This window comes from Erythrolamprus reginae, chromosome 3 (genome assembly GCF_031021105.1).
Source record: "Erythrolamprus reginae isolate rEryReg1 chromosome 3, rEryReg1.hap1, whole genome shotgun sequence".
Classification (NCBI taxonomy): domain Eukaryota; kingdom Metazoa; phylum Chordata; class Lepidosauria; order Squamata; family Dipsadidae; genus Erythrolamprus; species Erythrolamprus reginae.
The window spans coordinates 249,305,110-249,328,141 of NC_091952.1; the positions used below are offsets into that span (position 1 = coordinate 249,305,110).

General features: G+C 39.2%; 1 protein-coding gene across 1 annotated transcript in view; it reads left to right on the forward strand.

Annotated features, from left to right (window-relative positions):
• Positions 1-21,126, forward strand: part of LOC139165232 (solute carrier family 2, facilitated glucose transporter member 5-like) — a 34,158-nt gene extending 13,032 nt beyond the window's left edge. The window contains exons 7-12 of the mRNA XM_070748333.1: positions 5,064-5,251; positions 9,904-10,014; positions 13,717-13,832; positions 17,686-17,753; positions 17,879-18,006; positions 20,932-21,126. Of these exons, the coding sequence (XP_070604434.1) occupies positions 5,064-5,251; positions 9,904-10,014; positions 13,717-13,832; positions 17,686-17,753; positions 17,879-18,006; positions 20,932-21,126 (806 nt within the window). The remainder of the gene's footprint in view (positions 1-5,063; positions 5,252-9,903; positions 10,015-13,716; positions 13,833-17,685; positions 17,754-17,878; positions 18,007-20,931) is intronic.
• The last annotated feature ends 1,906 nt before the right edge of the window (positions 21,127-23,032 follow it).

The window sequence follows — 23,032 nt, forward strand, 5'->3', positions numbered from 1 at the left end:
GTATTAGACAAAATAAATAAATAAAATAAAATAAATAAAGGGAAATTCTAATCTTTCTGCTTAGGATATGAACTTCTGGGAACATCATAGTATGTCCATGTAACTCCACTTATCTGGGACGTACAACTCATAGAAACATAGAAGTCTGATGGCAGAAAAAGACCTCATGGTCCATCTAGTCTGCCCTTATACTATTTTCTGTATTTTATCTTAGGATGGATATATGTTTATCCCAGGCATGTTTAAATTCAGTTACTGTGGATTTACCAACCACATCTGCTGGAAGTTTGTTCCCAGGATCTACTACTCTTTCAGTAAAATAATATTTTCTCATGTTGCTTTTGATCTTTCCCCCAACTAACTTCAGATTGTGTCCCCTTGTTCTTGTGTTCACTTTCCTGTTAAAAACACTTCCCTCCTGGACCTTATTTAACCCTTTAACATATTTAAATGTTTTGATCATGTCCCCCCTTTTCCTTCTGTCCTCCAGACTATACAGATGGAGTTCATTAAGTCTTGCCTAACTCAGTAGGTTTCTGGGTGCAATTAGTGGTGTTGATTATTACTTGTCATACATGGCACAGTAGAAGAATACTTGAGGGATCCCTTGCCTCCTTTGGTTTCTTCCAACCCCAGCAGACCTCACAGTGTTGCTCCAGGCCTCTTCTGTGAAACAATGCTATCTTATGGAACCTAGGAGGTGAACTCTGCGAGTTTTTATTTATTTATTTATTTATTTATTTTTATTTATTAGATTTGTATGCCGCCCCTTTCTGTGGACTCGGGGCGGCTCACAACACAATAAAACAATTCATAACAAATCTAATAATATACAATTTAAAATTTAAAATAGTTAAAAAACCCAATTTTTAAGCAGACATACCTACAAACATACCATACATAAATTATATAGGCCCGGGGGAGATGTTTCAATTCCCCCATGCCTGACAACAAAGGTGGGTTTTGAGAAGTTTACGAAAGGCAAGGAGGGTAGGGGCAGTTCTAATCTCTGGGGGGAGCTGGTTCCAGAGAGTCGGGGCCACCACAGAGAAGGCTCTTCCCCTGGGGCTCGCCAACCGACATTGTTTAGTTGATGGGACCCGGAGAAGGCCGACCCTGTGGGACCTAATCGGTCGCTGGGATTCGTGGAGCAGAAGGCGGTCTCAGAGATATTCTGGTCCGATGCCATGAAGGGCTTTATAGGTCATAACCAACACTTTGAATTGTGCCCGGAAATTAATCGGCAACCAATGCAGACTGCGGAGTGTTGGTGAAACATGGGCATATTTGGGAAAGCCCATGATTGCTCTCGCAGCTGAATTCTGCACGATCTGAAGTTTCCGAACATTTTTCAAAGGTAGCCCCATGTAGAGAGCGTTACAGTAGTCGAAGCTCGAGGTGATGAGGGCATGAGTGACTGTGAGCAGTGAGTCCTGGTCCAGATAGGGCCGCAACTGGTGCACCAGGCGAACCTGGGCAAATGCCCCCCTCGCCATAGCTGAAAGATGGTTCTCTAATGTGAGCTGTGGATCGAGGAGGACGCCCAAGTTGCGGACCCCCTCTGAGGGGGTCAATAATTCCCCCCCCCCCCCGGGTGATGGACGGACAGGTGGGATTGTCCTTGGGAGGCAAAACCCACAGCCACTCCGTATTATCCGGGTTGAGTTTGAGTCTGTTTTAATGGTCCCCTCCTTGTTCACCCTTTAGAAGTCTTAAAAATCTGGCACTTTCTTTCTGGCCTTAAATCCAGGATGTTAAGAGAGTTCCATCTATGTTTTCTTGGTTATGGACTTTTAACTCTCTCATTTTTCAAACGTTTTTTATGAATATCTTTAGATTTGTTGATTATTTAGAGTTGATTGCAAGATGGGCAATTTAAAAAGGTACACAATCGACAAGTAGCTAAACGTTGTGAGTGTCCAGAACACTAACTAATTAACTAAAATTGCAATGTGGTTGAAGAAACAAAACTTTAAAAAAAAAGAAAATCCAAGGACTTTATATCACCTCTAAGGAATGAAGTCTGGGTTCAATCTTGAATTTGAATGCTTTGAAAATACAGATTAAATATAGTAATGATGCAAGCATTGGGAAGGATAGAAACATATATAAATCATCATAACAATTCTAGAACCAGGTTGCTCTAGTCTAGTGGTTAGGTTATCAGGCTAGAAAGCAATAGTTTTCCTGCCTTAGCCACGAAAGCCAAATTTTATTCAATTTTTAAATTTATTCTGTTTTTCTTTTATTTTTTTACATTTATTCATTGGATTTGTATGCCGCCCTTCTCCTTAGATTCAGGGCGGCTTACAACATATTAGCAATAGCACTTTTTAACAGAGCCAGCATATTGCCCCCACAATTTGGGTCCTCCTTTTACCCACCTCGGAAAGATGGAAGAATGAGCCGGGATGGCGCAGCAGGTAGAGTGCTGTACTGCAGGCCACTGAAGCTGACTTGTAGATCTGAAGGTCAGCGGTTCTAATCTCATCACCGGCTCAAGGTTGACTCATCCTTCCATCCTTCCGAGGTGGGTAAAATGAGGACCCGGATTGTGGGGGAAATAGCCTAGCTCTGTTAAAAAAAGTGCTATTGCTAACATGTTGTAAGCCGCCCTGAGTCTATTATTATTATTATTATTATTATTATTATTATTATTATTATTATTATTATTATTTATTAGATTTGTATGCCGCCCCTCTCCGTAGACTCCGTAGTCTAAGGAGAAGGGTGGCATATGAATAAATAAATAAATAAATAAAAAAATAAATAAATAAATAAATAAATAAATAAATAAATAAATAAATAAATAAATAATAAATAAATAATAAATAAATAAATAAATAAGAAACAGAAACATAGAAACATAGAAACATAGAAACATAGAAACATAGAAACATAGAAACATAGAAACATAGAAACATAGAAACATAGAAACATAGAAACATAGAAACATAGAAACATAGAAACATAGAAACATAGAAACATAGAAACATAGAAACATAGAAACATAGAAACATAGAAACATAGAAACATAGAAACATAGAAACATAGAAACATAGAAACATAGAAACATAGAAACATAGAAACATAGAAACATAGAAACATAGAAACATAGAAACATAGAAACATAGAAACATAGAAACATAGAAACATAGAAACATAGAAACATAGAAACATAGAAACATAGAAACATAGAAACATAGAAACATAGAAACATAGAAACATAGAAACATAGAAACATAGAAACATAGAAACATAGAAACATAGAAACATACATAGAAACATACATAGAAACATACATAGAAACATAGAAGACTGATGGCAGAAAAAGACCCCATGGTCCATCTAGTCTGCCCTTATACTATTTCCTGTGTTTTATCTTAGGATGGATATATGTTTATCCCAGGCATGTTTAAATTCAATTACTGTGGATTTACCAACAACGTCTGCTGGAAGTTTGTTCCAAGGATCTACTACTCTTTCAGTGAAATAATATTTCCTCACGTTGCTTTTGATCTTTCCCCCAACTAACTTCAGATTGTGTCCCCTTGTTCTTGTGTTCTTATGAATGAATGAATGAATGAATGAATGAATGAATGAATGAAGGCTGAGTCAACCTTGAGCCGGTGATGAGATTTGAACCACTGACTTTCAGATCTAGCAGTCAGCTTTAGTGGCCCGGAGTACTACACTCTACCCACTGTGCCTCCTGGCAAATGGATAACCTTGGGCCAATCACCAGGAGACTGTGAGCCTAATCCCGTGAGCCTAATCTAATCTTGCATTAGCCATGAGAGCTCGCTGGGTGACTTTGGACTAATCACCAGGAGACAGTGAATTCTAGTCTCACCTTTGCCAAGACAACTGACTGGGTGACTTTGAACCAGTCACTGTCTCTCAGCCCAAGCCACCTCATTGGGGTGCTCTTTGGGAAAAATAGGAAGAGGAAATTGTGCTGAATATGTTTGCTACCTCAAGTAATAAAGGTGAGATATAAATAAAATTAACAAATAAAAATTTATGTAATACAGCCAGTGCGCTTTGGGCCAATTCCATTGCAATATAATATCCCTTATGTAACTGTTCTGTCGGGCTCTCTGGTAGACTTCTCCCAAAAATTCACAGGTACAAATTTCAGACACACACACGTTTGTAAATTCAAAACAATGTTCTTTATAATGAAAATTCACTTAAACTAAGCCCTCTTTTTGTATAGCAAAGAGCACTCGTCTCCAAACAAACTGGTAATTGGTACAAGTCCCTTATCAGTTCTGAGATACTTAGCTTGCAGCTGTGAGGCAATTCACAGTCCTTCTTCTTCCACAAAGTGAAACACACTTTGCTCTGGTTTAGTTTTAAAGCGGGGAAAAATCAGCACACAAAAGGTCAAAGTCAGTAAAGCAGTCATGAAACACAATGATCAGATAATCCTCCACAATGGCCAAACCCACAGGCTGCTCTTTATAGCAGCCTCACTAATCACCCCAGCCCCACCCAACCACAGGTGGCCTCATTTTCTTTGATAATAATCTCTCAGTTGGTGTTGCCTATGCATCGCTCTACGCATGCGTGGCTGTATCATTAACTCTGGTTCCAAATCCAAGGAAGAGCTAGATAATTAATCTCCTTCTGAGCTGTCTGCCACACTCTCCTCCTCCCTGTCACTCATGTCTTCTTGGTCAGAGGAGCCTTCATCAGCAGATTCCACCGGGGGCAAAACAGGCCTGCAGCATGTGGATGTCTCCCCCACATCCACATTCCTTGGGGCAGGAGCTGGGCCAGAGCTAACCACAACAGTAGGTAATAGACTTGGATATTTCATGTTCCCTATTCTATCCTAAAACTGATGGCTGAGTGATATCTCTTATTTAATTTGAACAAAAACAAAATCCCCAAAACCCCCACTATTGAATCATATTGGTTCCTCCTCCTGGATATGTCCATAAACCTGTCTTCGAGCTTGGTTTTGATGAGCAAAATAGGGGCTGGGACCAGCAATGGCTTTCAGGTTCCATTTTCATTTCATAATTTGATTTCTTATTCTCCCCCCCCCCACTAAGTCTTGCGAATGTTAAAGGTGTCTAGAGACATAGAAGAAGAAATTGAAGAACTTCGGCAAGAGAACCTGTCAGAGAAGGAAGAGGAGAAAAAGGATAACAGGGATTTCGATAAAATCTCAAGTTCCTCGTGGATCCTCTTCAGTGTGATTTTCATAATGGGCGGGATACAGTTTGTTGGCTTTCATAAAGTAAGTCAGACACATATACCTAAATATGCAGTACAGGGTAATCCTCAACAATGACATAATTTCTATTGCTAAGTGATCGGTCATAAAATGAGGGTGTGCATGAGATACCAGGGGGGAATGGAGTTTCAAAGATGGGTTGCAACCACCAGTCAATGTTCTCATAACGTCAAATGGTTTCTATATGAATAGCTGTAAGCTGAGCAATGGCATCTCTGCCCTCTGACTTTAACTAGCATAAGAAATTGATTTTTCAAAACCAGGAATATATTTTTCCTTTTATTATTATTATTATTATTATTATTATTATTATTATTATTATTATGTCAGTACAACACAGCAACCGAGATCACTATGCTGGATTTCGTATTTCATCAACAGTCGGGCGCTTCCCAATAATAATAATAATAATAATAATAATAATAATAATAATAATAATAATAATATTAATAATAATAATAATAATAATAATAATAATAATAATAATAATAATAATAATAATAATTATTATTATTATTATTATTATTATTATTATTATTATTATTATTATTATTATTATTATTATTATTATTAATTAGATTTGTATGCCGCCTCTCTCCGAAGACTCAGAGTGACTATATGACTGTATGACTATATGACTATAGTTTTGGTCACCACAATATAAAAAAGTAATTGAGAGTCTAGAAAAATGCAGAGAAGAGCAAGAAAGATGATTAGGAGATTGGAGGATAAAACATATGAAGAACAGTTATAACAGCAAACCTCCCTAATTAGCAAAAGCCCAAATCAATGTTTCATTTTTTCCATCCTCAAGCATGAAGTCCAAAAGTGGTTTCCAAATAGACACAAAATTGTGTTTTTTTCCCCATCTTTAATCAAAGCAGTCAATTTAGCCATCTCTGCTAACTCCATCACCTTTTGCAGCCACCCATTCATTGTGGGAATCCAAGTATCCTTCCATTTTTTGTCCTTTAAGCATTATTGCTGCCACCTTTTTCTAACCTGTTACTGTTTTCATTCCTGTTATTATATTTTTGGAGAGGAGAAAAAGCCATTTCAATTTTGAAGAAGTGTTCTGGAAAGATGTCATGATTCAGTTCACAAATTTAGGGGCATGAATCTAAAACATCTACCTGATACCATCAGAAGTGTAGCCTGATAGTCCTAGAAAACAGAATGAAAGTTCATTCAGTGAGTTTCTGGGTTGGTTTCCAAACATTTCATTACATGGCATTGGACCAGATTACCTCCGGAACCGCCTGCTACCGCACGAATCCCAGCGACCGATAAGGTCCCACAGAGTTGGCCTTCTCTGGGTCCCGTTGACAGGGCCACCATCAGGAATTTTGGGGCCCCATACAGCCTAAGTGTCTGGCCCCCCCGCCATTTTAAAACTATTTTAAGTCGCCGAGCCACTCCATCCCCTGGGGATCATTTCCCGCTTCACGCCAAGTGAGGCGGTCCCATAGGCCAGTGTTTCCCAACCTTGGCAACTTGAAGATATCTGGACTTCAACTCCCAGAATTCCCCAGCCAGTGAATGCTGGCTGGGTAATTCTGGGAGTTGAAGTCCAGATATCTTCAAGTTGTCAAGGTTGGAAAACACTGCCATAGGCTATTTCAGGAACTGGGTTAAGCCGATTGTGTGGACTCATCCAGGAGAAAGAAAGAAGCGGGAGCGGCAAGGGAAAGAAAGAGCCTCCTGGCATTGGTCAGGCGGAGCATGGCTTATTTACAGCTCCTTGGCACTTCTCCCTTCTTGGAAGAGGCCTTGTTGACAAAACCATGTGCTTTCTAGCGAGGGGAGAGGGGAGGGGGATCCCACACCTGGTAGCCACTGGCGAGGAGCTGGAAAGGACGAGGGGAGAGAAAAAGCAGGGTACCAGCAGTCGGGCAGGTGTCTTGAGGGGGCACTCCCATCTGGAAGGAAGGGAAGAAAGGCGAGGGTGAGCTATGAAGGAAGGAAGGAAGGAAGGAGGAAGGAAGGAAGGAAGGAAGGAAGGAAGGAAGGAATGGTAAAAGGGGCGATCAAGAGAGGAATGGGTGAATGAATGGACGGAGGGTGGGAAGGAAGGAAGGAAAGAGGGAAGGGACAGGAACAGAGGAAGGGTGCAAAGTAAGCAAGGAAAGGTGTGAAAGGGGAGAGTAAGAGAGGAAGGAGTGAAAGAAGGGAGTGAGGGAGGAAAGAAGGGAGGAAGGAGAAGGAAAGCAAGAAATGGAGGGAAGGAAGGAAAGAAAGAAGGAAGGGAGGAAGAAAAGAAAGAAAGAAAGAAAGAAAGAATGAAAGAAAGAAAGAAAGAAAGAAAGGGGGAAGGGACAGGAACAGAGGAAGGAAGCAAGGAAACTTATGAAAGGGGAGAGTAAGAGAGGAAGGACTGAAGGGAGGGAGGGAAGAAGGTAGGAAGGAGAAAGAAAAGAAGAAATAGAGGAAGGGAAGGTAAAAGAGAGAAAGAAAAAGAGCAAGAAAGAGAAAGAAAGAAAGAGAATGAAAGAGAAATAAAAAGAGAGAGGGGGAATGAAAGAAATGGAAGGAGGGAAAGAAGGAGAGAAAGAAAGGGAAAGAAAGAAAGAAAAAAGAATGAAAGAGCAAGAGAGAAAGAAAGAAAGAAAGAAAGAAAAAGAAAGAAAAGAAAGAAAGAAGGAAAGAAAGAAAGAAGGAAGGAAAGAAAGAAAGAAAGAAAGAAAGAAGGAAAGAAAGAAAGAAAGAAAGAGAAAAGAAAGAAAGAGAATGAAAGATAAATAAAAATAGAGAGGGAGAATGAAAGAAATGGAAGGAGGGAAGGAAGGAGAGAAAGAAAGAGAAAGAAAGAAAGCAAAAGAAAGAAAAAAAGAATGAAAGAGCAAGAGAGAGAGAAAGAAAGAAAGAAAAAGAAAGAAAGAAAGAAAAGAAAGAAAGAAGGAAAGAGAGAAAGAAGGAAGGAAAGAAAGAAAGAGAAAAGAAAGAAAGAGAATGAAAGAGAAATAAAAATAGAGAGGGGGAATGAAAGAAATGGAAGGAGAGAAGGAAGAAGAGAAAGAAAGAGAAAGAAAAAAAGAAAGAAAGAAAGAGAAAGAAAAAAGAATAAAAGAGCAAGAGAGAAAGAGAGAAAGAACGAAAGAAGGAAAGAAAGAAAGAAAGAAAGAGGCAACTCCAAAGAAAGGCTCACTGAGCGGATGCATGAAAAGAGGGGCCTGGATCTCCACTTGCCTCCCCCTCGCGCTTACCTGCTCCCAGCGCCAGCAGCAGGAATGCAAGCGAAAAGAAGCTATTGTCTCCGGGCGGCGGGCGGTGTTCACGCCCCCCCCCCCGAACCCATGGCCCAGCACCTCCGGAGGCCGAAAGGCGCGGCTCTCTTGCCCTCGCAATCCTCAGGGGGGACACAAGACCGGCAGAGAAGCCGGCCGGGCTCAGCCCTCTCCTGGCTTCCTCAATTCCGCTTCCCCAGCAGCGTGGCTTGGCTTCCGGACCCCCGCAGTGACACCTCCTTCCGCGGCTGCCATCAGGGCTCCCTGCCTGTCTGCCGGCCTCCCTGCCTTCTTTCCTCACGGGGGTGGGAAGAAGGTGCGGGGCTGTCGGAGAAGCTCCGCAGAGGCAGAGTTCGTCGCAATCGGGGTTGGGGAGTTTTTGGCAGGCGCCGCCCCCCCCATTTTTCAATTTCACCGGGCCCGTGACACCACTCCCAGTAATACTGGTCTATCGGCGGCCCTGCTCGTTGACAAAACAATGTCGTTTGGCGGGCTCCAGGGGAAGAGCCTTCTCTGTGGCAGCCCCAGCCCTCTGGAACCAACTCCCCCCTGAGATTAGAACTGCCCCCACCCTCCCTGTCTTTCGTAAACTACTCAAGACTCACTTATGCTGCCAGGCATGGGGGAGTTAAGATATTCCTTCCCCCTAGGCCATTACAAGTTATGCATGATATGTTTGTGTGTATGTTTGGTTTTATAATAAGGGTTTTTAGTTGTTTTATTAATTGGATTGTTACATGTTGTTTTTTTATCATTGTTGTTAGCCGCCCCGAGTCTATGGAGAGGGGCGGCATACAAATCCAATAAATAAATAAATAAATAAATAAATAAATAAATAAATAAATAAATAAATAAATAAATAAATAAATAAATAAATAAATAAATAAATAAATAAATAAATAAATAAATAAATAAATAAATAAATAAATAAATAAATAAATAAATAAATAAATAAATAATAAATAAATAAATAAATAAACAAACAAACAAACAAACAAACAAACAAACAAACAAACAAACAAACAAACAAACAAACAAACAAACAAACAAACAAACAAACAAACAAACAAACAAACAAACAAACAAACAAACAAACAAACAAACAAACAAACAAACAAATTACCTGGTTGCTGGTTGCTTGTGTTGTGGATTTGAATTCTCAAGGATTCATAGGCTGGTTGTTGGTCGAAGTCTGGTACTCCACAAGCAATTCCATCAACAGACACATCAACCAACAACCAACCTATAAACCCCTAAGAAATCAACTACACAACCAACCAGCGAAATCTCTAGTCCATGCTTCCTTTGCTCATTAGGAATTATAGTTTAGAAACATCTTGTGTTCTGTCACTTTTCTACCAAAGAGTTAAAACCCCAGTAGCTTTTTCAATTCACCTAAAACTGTTTAATTGATCTTTTGTTTGCTTTCAGATATATTATCATAATTTTTATGTTTTGCGGAGTACCAAAATGAATTACATTTCCATATGGTTCCTGAAAACAGCCATAAGTTTACTTCTCTGCTTTGTAGCTTTGCTAGTGGTAAGTTTTTGTTTTTCCTTCATTCCTCTTAACTTCTAACGCAAGAATGGATTATTATTATTATTACTATTTATTAGATTTGTATGCTGCCCCGCTCCACAGACTCAGGGCGGCTGGATACTCTATAGCCTCTGGATTTTATCTGGGCCCCAAATAATATTGTCCCATCTGATGAAGTTCTAGTGCTGGCATTCAATGATAAGATACTAAAATATTCCTGTTTGCAAAATATATTTACATATTTAAAAAGAATACTCCAAATATTTGGAAACCAAATATTTTAATTTTCCTTGGTAGCAAAATAATGCTCAAATATATATATAGAAAGGGATTTGAGATGTTTAGGGTGGTTTTTGAAACAAAACAGTATTATTAATGCATGTGAAAAGAAAAGAAAAATGTTTTTTTTAAAGAAGTCAATATGTATTTCGACGATTAAAGGCACTTGATTGTGTTAGTCATGCAGTCTGTGGAACATCCAATTGTCCTCATGACATGTAGCCAGAGTCTAGACAGATACAAACTTAATGTGAACCGATCCAAACTAGACTACAGGAAATACGACTTTAGTAACCGAGTAGTTGATGCATGGCACCCACTATCAGACTCTGTAGTAGCATCTCCTAGACCCCTAAAACTTTACCCTTTGACTATCTATTGTTGACCTCTCCCGATTCCTAAGAGGTTAGTATGGGGCATGCATAAGTGCACCAGTGTGCCTTCCGTCCCCTGTCCTAATGTTTCTTTTTATTTTTATTTACTAGGATCATGTATATGAATATTATCATATCTAATATTTCTTATTTTTTACTAGTATGATGTATATGAATATTATTATATTTTGCATACCTCCAATATATATTTACTTGACAAAATAAATAAATAAAATAAAATATGATGAAACAGACAGGTTTAAAGCTGTCTTCATATTTTCCCAGAACAGCAGAGAAAGAAAACAGAGCATCATTGCAACATATCCCCCCCAAAAATGCATACCCACATAATTTTATTAAACTGTCAATAGTTCCAAGAAGGCTCCACACAAATTTGCACCACTCTGTTGACCCTCAAGAGACAGATAAACCTCCAAGTGACCTTAATGATCCACTAAATTAATAATAATAATAATAATAATAATAATAATAATAATAATAATAATAATAATAATAATAATTTATTACATTTGTATGCTGCCCCTCTCCTGCCATCTGCAAGGAGTATAAATCCCTCCATTTCCTACCAACTAATCAGAGCTGAAGAAGCTTCTTGGATAAGAGGCGAAACATCTTCAGAGAAAAACCCAGAAAATCTAGCTGTCTCTTGAAAAAAAGCACCTTTGGGACAATGAATAGAACACTTAAATCCAGGTGGCTATTCCCGGAAGCAAGGAAATTTTGGACCAAAATTCAGATCTGGATGGAAGAAATATTAGATTATAAATTAGAGACGAAACCTGAAATGTATTTACTGGGAATAATTAGAGGACAACACAGTAAAGAAAATTACTATTTAATAACTCATATACTTACAGCGGCAAGATTGGCATTTGCGCAAATCTGGAAGCAAGAAAATACTCCAAATGAAGAGATGGTAATTAAAAAAATACTAGACTTCGCCAAATTAAGTAAATTAACATATGAAATACAAAATCAACAAAATAAAAACTACTATAGAGTAAGGGAAAAATTATACAACTGGATCGGGGGAAAAAAGAGAAACTAGCAGTAAAGGATTATTGTGTATAGTAGATAGAATTGTAAAAAAAATAATTTTTGTTTTATGTACATAGGGAAACGTAAATGTTAAATGTCGTTTGTATGTTGGTTTGTCAAAAAACTTAATAAAAAATATATATATATATAAAGAACACCTTTTTTTCAGCAATGGAAACACAAAACAAAAAAGACAGAATATTACGAAATATTGGAAAATTGGTACAAATGGGTTTCACAAAAAAAATCAAACTTTTGTATTATAAAACCATTAATTTATGAAACCATTAACCCTGTCTTACTCTTGAACGTTCCAACCAAACTCAAATTAATTAAAAGACTTAGCTCCAAAAACTAATCAATTTGTAATAAAACTTACATCATATCTCTTTTTATTTGGTTTTAAACTAATGCAATACATATCACATAACACATTACTACTAACACCTACTAACAACGATTATAATTACTATACTTTCCTTTTTTTCTTCTTTTACATACAAAATATATTTACTATATTATGCATATACTCCTCCTATTACTTTTCCACAAAATGTCGTCCCTGAAAACGTCTGCGTCACACGCAGATCCTTCTCCTCTTTTCTACATTCTTTCTTTTCTTCTATTCATTGTCTTCTTTTTTCCCCTCTTTCCACTTATCTTTTTTTCTGTAAATTTGGTATCTCTCTCTTTTCACTCTTTAAACTTAGAAAATATTCTCATCAATTTGTTATTAGCTAATATATATTAACATGAGATGTAACATTTATTATTAAAACCTAAGAAAATTCTTGATAATACTAAGGATATTGTTTATCTACTGTTTATTTACAATGTTTAAGAAATACAACACTGTTATCAAGAATTACATGCATTATAATTTACAACTTACAATGTATAATCGTATTACTTACCTGAACCGCTTCATTTTGTATTTTCCTTCCCTATCCCCCTCCATCCCTTTTTTTTCTGTACATTTCTTCCTACCCCCACCACCCTTTCCCTTTTTCCTTTTTTCCTACATTTACAAATAAAGTATATTTTTTTAAAAAAGAACACTTAAATCCAGGAGTGAATGCAATTGAAACACAAATAGATTTGCATAGGGGTGCACCCAGGGGTGGGTAGAAAGTGGAACCATGTGGAATGCCGTTCCGCCAGTGGACATGGAGCTGACCAGGGCGCCTCTGGCACTGCTGCTGCTGCACTGCTGCCAGTGGCGGCAGTCAATCCTGGTTGGGAGCCACCAGTGGGGAAAAATCCTCCAGGGAGGAGAGCATCTCGTCGGGGAGACTCTGGAAAGCGGGCGATGCAGGCAATGGGGAAGCGTCATTTCCCCAACAAGCTGATCTCCTTCCTGGAGGAGTTCTTCCTACTGGTGGCTCCTGGTGGGGACTGCTTCAGGCCAGGACTCTGCTCATGCGCAGGAAACTGAAGGGAAGCAGAGTGGGTCTTCTCCGGGTCCCGTAAACTAAACAATGCCACTTGGCGGGACCCAGGGGAAGAGCCTTCTCTGTGGCGGCCCTGGCCCTCTAGAACCAACTCCCCCCAGAGATTAGAATTGCCCCCACCCTCCTTGCCTTTCGTAAGCTTCTTAAAACCCACCTCTGCCGCCAGGCATGGGGGAATTGAGATACTTTTTCCCCCTAGGCCTTTACAATTTTATGCATGGTATGTCTGTACATATGTTTGGTGTTTATATATAATTACTGCTGTTCGCCGCCCCGAGTCTCCGGAGAGGGGCAGCATGCATACAAATAAATGAATGAATGAATGAATGAATGAATAAATAAATAAATAAATAAAAATAAACAAACAAACAAACAAATAAAGCAGATCGTTTCAGTAGGGCCGCGAATGGCTGCCCTTTACTGGGTACACCTGGCTAAATCCTTCTGGCTGCTTCTTATACTTTGAAACATTTTGTTATAGTTTGCTGTTGTGTTAACCTATCACCTGTTCATGCTTCCGGATCTTTAATATTTTTCAGACATATCTTGTTGACTACTTGGGCCGAAGGATTCTCTTTCTGACTGGCCTTGCGATTTGCACTGTTAGTCTCGTTTTGATGGTTGTGGGACTTGAACTTTTGGAAAATCAGGTAAAGTAACAAAGACGGAGGGCAGGAAAGCTAAGAATGATACTTTTTATTTATTTTATTTATTTATTTTGTCCAATACACAATACATATTGAAGAGAATAGACATGAAGTATTATATATAAAGAAAAGATATAAAAGTAGAGGAGAAGATATATGAAAGGAAGAAAAGATATATGATATATGAGATAAGGAGAGACAATTGGACAGGGGACGGAAGGCACACTGGTGCACTTATGTACGCCCCTTACTGACCTCTTAGGAACCTAGAGAGGTCAATCGTGGATAGTCTAAGGGAGAAATGTTGGGGGTTAGGGGTTGACACTACTGAGTCCGGTAATGAGTTCCACGCTTTGACAACTCGATTGCTAAAGTCATATTTTTTACAGTCAAGCTTGGAGTGATTAATATTAAGTTTGAATCTGTTGCGTGCTCTTGTGTTGTTGCGGTTGAAGCTGAAGTACTCATTGACAGGCAGGACGTTGCAGCATATGATTTTGAAGGGCTCTTCTGGTGAAGTATCGTTGGACCTTTTCTAGGGTGTTGATGTCCGAGATGTGGTATGGGTTCCAGACAGATGAACTGTATTCAAGGATTGGTTTGGCAAAAGTTTTGTAGGCTCTGGTGTGTAGTGTGAGATTGCCGGAGCAGAAGCTGTGTAGGATCAGGTTAACAACTCTAGAAGCCTTTTTGGCGATATTGTTGCAGTGGGCTTTAGCACTTAGGTCATTTGATATTCCAAGGACTTTTACTGAGTGTGGGTTGGCTGTGAGATTTTGTTTATTCAGTTTATATATGAGGTTTGGATTCTTTTTGCCAATGTGGAGGGTAGAGCATTTGTTGGTTGATATTTGAAGTTGCCAGGTGTTAGACCATTCTGAGACAAAGTCGAGGTCTTTTTGGAGAGTAGATGTGTTGTCCGTGGTGTTGAATAGTTTTACATCATCGGCGAAAAGAACACAGTTGCTTGTGATATGATCGCAGAGGTCATTGATGTAGAGAATGAAAAGAGTAGGACCTAGTACGCTGCCCTGGGGAATGCCACTTTTGACAGGGACGGGGGTGGAAATGGCGCTTCCAATTTATACTATATATCTCAGGAAAGGGATCTGCAGCATCCTCCCCTGCTTCCCCAATCTGATGGGTCAGGTAGATGTGACCAGCAGGAGACGGTCCCTCAGATAACCTGGTCCCAAGCCATAATGGGCTTTAAAGGTGACAGCCAGCATCTTGAATTGCATCTGGAATCAAATCAGCAGCCAATGAATCTCCTGCAGGAGAGATGATACATGTGAGTAGGGATTTCTGGTCCTGGAAAGGATGTAACAGGTGCATAACCAGGGGTGGGCTACTGCATGGATCAGCGTGAATGCAGTGGGGTAGCAAAAATGGAGCTCCACCCAGAGCACCCAATTTGCACTGAAAGTACAGGGTGTCCTGCATAAGCCATGCCCACAGTGTGGTAGTAAAAATTTTGGTAGCCCTTCACTGTGCATTTACTATGTGTGTGTATATATATATACCCACTAAAACCCTCATTGTGTATTGGACAAAATAAAAAAAATAAAATAAAAAGAAAGTGGATTCTCACTTTCTTTCCTTGCCAAATGAACTTCAAAGTTATTTTATTCAGTTTATCAAAATATTTTTTTCTCCAGTCTTATTGGTATTGTTGAAAATAAAAACAACAATCATGGTAGTCTGTTCATTTTGATTACCGTGACCCTTCTCATAAATGACAATTGTAATTTTTTCCATTTTTCCAAGCCTTGCTTCTTCCATTTATAATTATCTTGTTTAATGGTTTTAAGCAAGACTTAATGGACATTTTCTAAAGTGTTTATGTCCAAAATGCAGCGTGGTTTCCAGACAGATGAGTTGTATCTAAAGATTGGCAGAAACTCCAGTAATCTACGGTAGTATAATCTACCGGAGTATAATCATCCATCCACAAGCAACGAAACACAAAACTGAACAGATTTCACAAACTTGCAACTCAGAATAGGACATAGACGTAGGCAATCTACCGATTTGCAACACCTCTCTCTCTCTCTAAATATATAAAGGAAAAATGCAGGTTCCCCCCACCCTTTTCTACTGCTTTCACTCTGCAAACTACTTCCTGCTCTATCCAGCAAGAAACAAACTCGTAAATTACACTTTCTAACTTGCAAACACCTCCCAAACAACATTCTTTTTTTCGGATATATATATTTTTTATTTTTCTCCAACATAAGAACATAAGAAGAGCCATGCTGAATCAGGCCAAAGCCCATCGAGTCCAGCATTCTGTGTCACACAGTGGCCCACCAATTGTCCTTGGGGATCTTGATCAGAAAGGGAAGGTAAAACCCTTCCTTTCCCTTGACCCCCAACAAATGGTACGCAAGGGAATCCTGCCTGCCTCAACCAACATAGGGGCAGCACATGGAATATAGAAATGGAATAAAACAATACATAATTACAAACACAAAAGCAATGCTTATGATCAAACATATATAACATTTATCTTTAATTCTTAAACTTTCAGTGGAGGCTCTTATCTCTCTTTACTCATCTACAAAATTTCTATAAAATTTTTACAACATTATTGATTATTAAACCTCTCTATAAAAAATCTTTTTCCCCACCTTACTGTAAAATCTTGCATTAAATCAATGTGAACATTAACAAAATTGTATGCCGCCCCGAGTCTACGGAGAGGGGCGACATACAAATCTAATAAATAAATAAAATTATTTTATCCGAATCTTAAAAGAATATCCATACATCCCGGACGAGCCCCCAAGCTTAAGATAAAAATTCACCAAGTAATTTCAGATGGCCCAAATAACAATAACAATAAACAGTTTATTAAGATATAATTAAGATCTTTGTGCAAAGGTCCCTTTAAGACAGTGTTTCCCAAACTTCTGACATATTTGTGCCCCTTCTATATTTTTTGTAACACTGAGTACCCCTCGTCAAAAATATTTTATATGTTGTGAGCCGCCCCAAGTCCTTGGAGAGGGGCGGCATAGAAACCAAATAAATAAATAAATAAATAAATAAATAAATAAATAAATGAATGAATGAATGAATGAATGAATGAATGAATGAATAAATAAATAAATAAATAAATAAATAAATAAATAAATAAATAAACAAACAAACAAACAAACAAACAAACAAACAAACAAACAAATAAACAAATAAATAAATAAAAAGTATGCCAGTTCATGATCACTGGCGTATAGCTGATTCTTGCCTAACCAGCTATGTCAGTCAACCTCATTGCAATGGGTTATTACTGTAAATTGTATTATGATGTTCCAAATAGAATAGAATACAACAGAATAGAATAGAATATAATTTTTATTGGCCAAGTGTGATTGGACACACAAGGAATTTGCCTTGGTGCATATGCTCTCAGGGTACATAAAATAAAATATACATTTGTCAAGAATCATGTGGTAAAACATTTAATGATTGTCATAGGGGTCAAATAAGCAATGCAGAAACAATCAATATTAATAAAAATCTTAGGATACAAGCAACAAGTTACAGTCATACAGTCAACATGGGAGGAAATGGGTGATAGGAATGATGAGAAAAACTAGTAGAATAGAAGTGCAGATTTAGTAGAAAGTCTGACAGTGTTGAGGGAATTATTTGTTTAGTAGAGTGATGGCGTTCGGAAAAAAACTGTTCTTGTGTCTAGTTGTCTATTATTATTATTATTATTATTATTATTATTATTATTATTATTATTATTATTAGTTTATTAGCATGAAAATCTTTAGGATGTCCCTTTCCCAAAAACTTTGCAACTTCATAGATGCTTCGCTTAATTCTGACCTATTTTCTCCCATAGATCTACAGTGACTTAGTGTCTCATTTCTGCGTCGCTCTGCTTGTCGTGTTCACTGCTGCATATACCTTAGGACCAGGTAAGTGAATGAAGTGCAAATTATGGGAAGAGATGGGGATGTGGTGGAGGGATCTAGATCAATGGGAAAGAACATTCCATGGCTTACATTCCTTACACAAAGCATTCCTTTTTCTCTCTACCAAGGTATTATTGCAATGATAATTGCAATGGAGTTATTCTTTCAGTCAACACGTGCATCAAGTATCGCAATAGTAGGATTTGCATACTGCCTAGTTAATATTTTTCTAACATTGATTGAAGATACCCTGAAGGTGAGTGACACTGAAGCTTAGTGGAAATGGTGTGGTTTTTTAAACCGAGTTTATTATGATAGGCTTATGATACAGATGGATTTTGACAGAGTTCAATATTGGGCACTATCTAAAAAAAATGAAATTCAATGGTGAAAAAAGTAAGGCCCTACATTTAGGCAAGAAAAACAAAATGCACATGTACAGTATATATGGTACCTCATTTAATAGTAGTAAGTGTCAACACAGCCAACATAAACCTAGGCTGCATTAACCATGATATTCTTCTGCGCCAAATGGAGGGGTTGGGAGTGGGAGGCACCATTTTATGGTGGTTCTCCTCTTACCTCTCTGGTTGGTCACAGTCAGTGTTAGCAGGGTGTCAGAGGTCAACCCCTCCCTTGGGGGGTTCCTCAGGGGTCTTTCCTCTCCCCCCTGCTGTTTAATATCTATCTATCTATCTATCTATCTATCTATCTATCCATTCATTCATTCATTCATTCATTCATTCATTCATTTATTTATTTATTTATTCATTTGTCCAATACACAAATACATAGGAAGAAAAATAGACATGTAGTAATATATATAAGGGTAAAGTGAACTTAGGGGAGAGGATATATGAAAGAAAGAAAATATATATGATAAGTGAGAGAAAGGAAAGACAATTGGACAGGGGATGAAAGGCACACCAGTGCACTTATGTATGCCCCTTACTGGCCTCTTAGGAACCTGGAGAGATCAATCATGGAGAGTCTAAGGGAGAAATGTTGGGGGTTAGGGGTTGACACAATTGAGTCCAGCAATGAGTTCCACGCTTCAATACCTCGATTGTTGAAATCATATTTTTTACAGTCAAGTTTGGAGTGGTTCGTATTAAGTTTGAATCTGTTGCATGCTCTTGTGTTGTTGCGGTTGAAGCTGAAGTAGTCATTGACCGGTAGGACGTTGCAGCATATGATCTTGTGGGCAATACTCAAATCGTGTTTTAGGCGCCGTAGTTCTAAGCTTTCTAGACCCAGGGTTGTTAGTCTATTTTCGTAGGATGTTCTATTTCGAGTGGAGGAGTGAAGGGCTCTTCTAGTGAAATATCTTTGAACATTTTCAAGGGTGTTGATGTCTGAGATGTGGTATGGGTTCCAGACAGATGAGCAGTAGTCAAGGGTGGGTCTGGCAAAAGTTTTGTAGGCTCTTGTGAGTAGTGTGAGATTGCCTGAGCAGAAGCTGCGTAGGATCAGATTAACAACTCTAGAAGCTTTTTGGCGATATTGTTGCAGTGGAACCACTGGGTGAGATTATCCAAGGGCATGGGGTGAGTTTTCATCAGTATGCTGATGATACTCAGCTATACATCTCCACCCCGTTTCCACTCAGTGAAGCAGTGGAAGTAATGTGCCATGTCTGGAGGCTGTTAGGGTCTGGATGGGTGCAAACAGACTCAAATTTAACCCCGACAAGACGGAGTGGCTGTGGGTTCTGCCTCCCAAGGACATTTCCATCTGTCCATCCATCATCCTGGTGGGGGGGACTCTTGACCACCTCAGAGAGAGTCCATAACTTGGGCATCCTCCTTGATCCACAGCTGACTTTAGAACATCATCTATCAGCTGTGGTGAAGGGGGCGTTTACCCAGGTTCATCTGGTGCACTAGTTGTGGCCCTATTTGGACAGGGAGTCACAGTCACTCTGGACTTACAGTCATTCATTGCCTTATCACATCAAGGTTCGACTACAGCAATGCTCTCTACATGGAGCTATCTTTGAAGAACATTCAGAAACTGCAAATTGTGCAGAACACAGCCACACGAGCAGTCATGGGCCTGCCCAGACATGCACTTATCTCTCCAGCACTCTACAGACTGCATTGCCTGCCAACTGGTTTTTGGATTGAATTCAAAGTGTTGGTTATGATCTATAAAGTTCTACAAGGCATAGAGCCAGAATACTTGGGGGACTACCTTCTGCCGCATGAGTCCCAGCGAGTCTGCGGAGAGGGGCGGCATACAAATCTAAATAATAATAATAATAATAATAATAATAATAATAATAATAACAACAACAACAACAACAATAATAATAATAATAATAATAATAAGTCCCAGAGAATCAGCCTTCTCCAAGTCCCGACAACTAGCCGATGTCATTTGGTGGGGCCTAGGGGAAGAGCCTTCTCTGTGGGGACCCCGGCCCTCTGGAATCAGCTCCCTCTGGAGATTCGCACTGCCCCCACCCTCCTCGCCTTCCAAAAGAGTCTTAAAGTTCATTTTTTGCCGCCATGCTTGGGGCCACTAGACTCTAGCCCTCTGGCTGATGAAGGTGTTTTGAGTAAGCTGACTGTCTTTTTATGGTTTTGGGGTTTTTAGATTATTAATTGAAATTAATTGGATTTGGGACATTGCATATTGTTCCATTATATGTTTTAAGCCACCCTGAGTCCTTGGAGAGGGAAGGCATCAAAGTCCAATGAACAAACAAACAAACAAATGTTTCACAGATAAATATGATGTTGAGTTTAGCAGTTTTTAATAGGAGAAGGAGTTCAGGTATTTTGTTGATTATGCTTCTTGAATTAATAACTTTGCATTTAAGATTGGTAGTGGTTGATTTTGAGGAAGTAAGGGGCGTGCATACCTAGGGTTGGTTTAAAAAGGAGTTGGTTTTGGTTTGAGGAGGATTTGATGTTAGGGTGGATTTGGGAGGTGGTAGTTTGGAGGTTATAGTTTATGGTAGGTTCATCTTGGTTGAGGGTGGATTGGAGGTTAACATAGTTTTGGATGATGGTGGTTGGAGGGTTGGATGGTGGAATATGGGTCTTAGTTTTGATGCAGCCACGTCTGGTAGTCGATGTAAAGGTTATAAGGAATAAAATGTGTTTTGATATAAAGCATCCCACAATCATTTCTCTCTTTTCTTCCCCACACAAAAAAAATCATTTTACCTCTTCAGAAGAAACTTGGATCGTACTCCTTACTTACCTTCACTCCAGTCTGTTTGGCTGTCTTTATTTACTTCTACAAGTATATCCCAGAGACTAAAAATCAGACTTTACCAGATATCAGAAAAATGCTGATGACACAGAAAAGCAAGAAGGTCCAAGTGAAGGCAGATAAGGCAAGAAAGAAGCACAGCATTATCTTCTGAACCAGTTTTGGGCTCCTTATGTTTATTTATGTATTTTCGTTGAAAATCAGAATTAAAAACAGAATCTTGTTTTCTTCAACTGTCCAGTTTGATTGATATATACAGTATTCCTTTTGATTCAGAACCAGCAAACGTAGCTTACATTTGACTAATATTTTAGCAGTCTGTTTGTTTGTTGGTTGGTTGGTTGGTTGGTTGGTTGGTTAGTTGTTGGTCAAATATGTACAAGGTAACAAGTATAAAATGAACATGGACATGGACAAAAAGAAATGAATACAAATAAATGGGGAGAGTATGTTCTGTCAAGGTCTCTGGTAGAATCCTCCCGAAAATTCACAGATACAAATTTCAGACACACACACATTTGAAAATTCAAAACAATGTTCTTTATACTGAAAATCCAAATAAACTAAGCCCTCTTTTTGTATAGCAAAGAGCACTCGTCTCCAAACAAACTGGTAATTTGTACAAGTCCCTTATCAGTTCTGAGATACTTAGCTTGCAGCTGTGAGGCAATTCACAGTCCTTCTTCTTTCACAAAGTGAAACACACTTTGCTCTGGTTTAGTTTCAAAGTGGGGAAAAAGCAGTACACAAAGGTCGAAGTCAGCAAGGCAGGCACGAAACACAACGATCAGATAATCCTCCACAATGGCCAAACCCACAGGCTGCTATTTATCGCAGCCTCACTAATTACCACAGTTCCACCCAACCACAGGTGGCTTCATTTTCTTTTATGATAATCTCTCAGTTGTTGCTGCCTATGCATCGCTCTCCACATGCGTGGCTGTACCATTAACTCTTGTTCCGAATCCAAGGAGGAGAGAGGTAATTGATCTCCTTCTGAGCTGTCTGCCACACTCTCCTCCTCTCTGTCATTCATGTCTTCTTGGTCAGAGGAGCCTTCATCATCAGATTCCACCGGGAGCAAAACAGGCCTGCGGCATGTGGATGTCTCCCCCACATCCACAGTCCTTGGGGCAGGAGCTGGGCCAGAGCTAACCACAACAGAGTAGGACTGGGATGGTAGGCAAGCTCATGTGTTTATGCATGCCTCCTTTACGGACCTCTTAGAAATGGGGTAAGGCCCACAGTAGATTGAAGCTATAAGGGTTTGAGAATGTAACAATGGAGTTGGGTAGAGCAGGGGTAGGAAAGTTGGCTCTTCTATGACATGTGGACTTCAAGTCCCAGAATTCCTAAACTAGCATGATTGACTCAGGAATTCTGGGACTTGAAGTCCACATGTCATAGAAGAGCCAACTTTGCCTACCCCTGGGGTAGAGCATTCCAGGTGTGGACTACTCTGTTGCTGAAGTTGTATTTTCTGCAATTGAGTTTGGAGCAGTTTGCCTTCTGATTATATTGATTATTTTCATTGAAGCTGAAGAAGTTGACAGGTAAGACATTGTAGAAAGAAAACTTTGTGTACTATGTTTTGATCAGGCAGGAACTGATGCAGGCAGTGCAGTTCCAGATTGTCCAAACCCAAAATGGTGGAATAAGGGATTTATTGTGAGTAGAGAAGTACTCTTCTCATGAAATATGCCTGGACCAGTTTAATCGTTTTAATGCCAATATATACTGAGAATTCCAGGCAGATGAGCTGTATTTGTGAATTGGTCTGGCAAAGATTTTGTATGCCCTAGTTAGCAATACAATGTTACCAGAGAAGAAGCTTGGTTAATTAACAATCTTAATGCCTATTTGACAACGATGTTACAGTGAACTCTGGATCTTAGATCATATGAGATGAGTACTCCTAGGTCAGTGATGGCGAACCTATGGCACGGGTGCCAGAGGTGGCACGTGTAGCCATATCTGCTGGTACGGAAGCTGTTGCCCTAGCTCAGCTCCAACATGCATATGCGTGCCAGCCAGCTGATTTTTTGGCTTGCGCAGAGGCT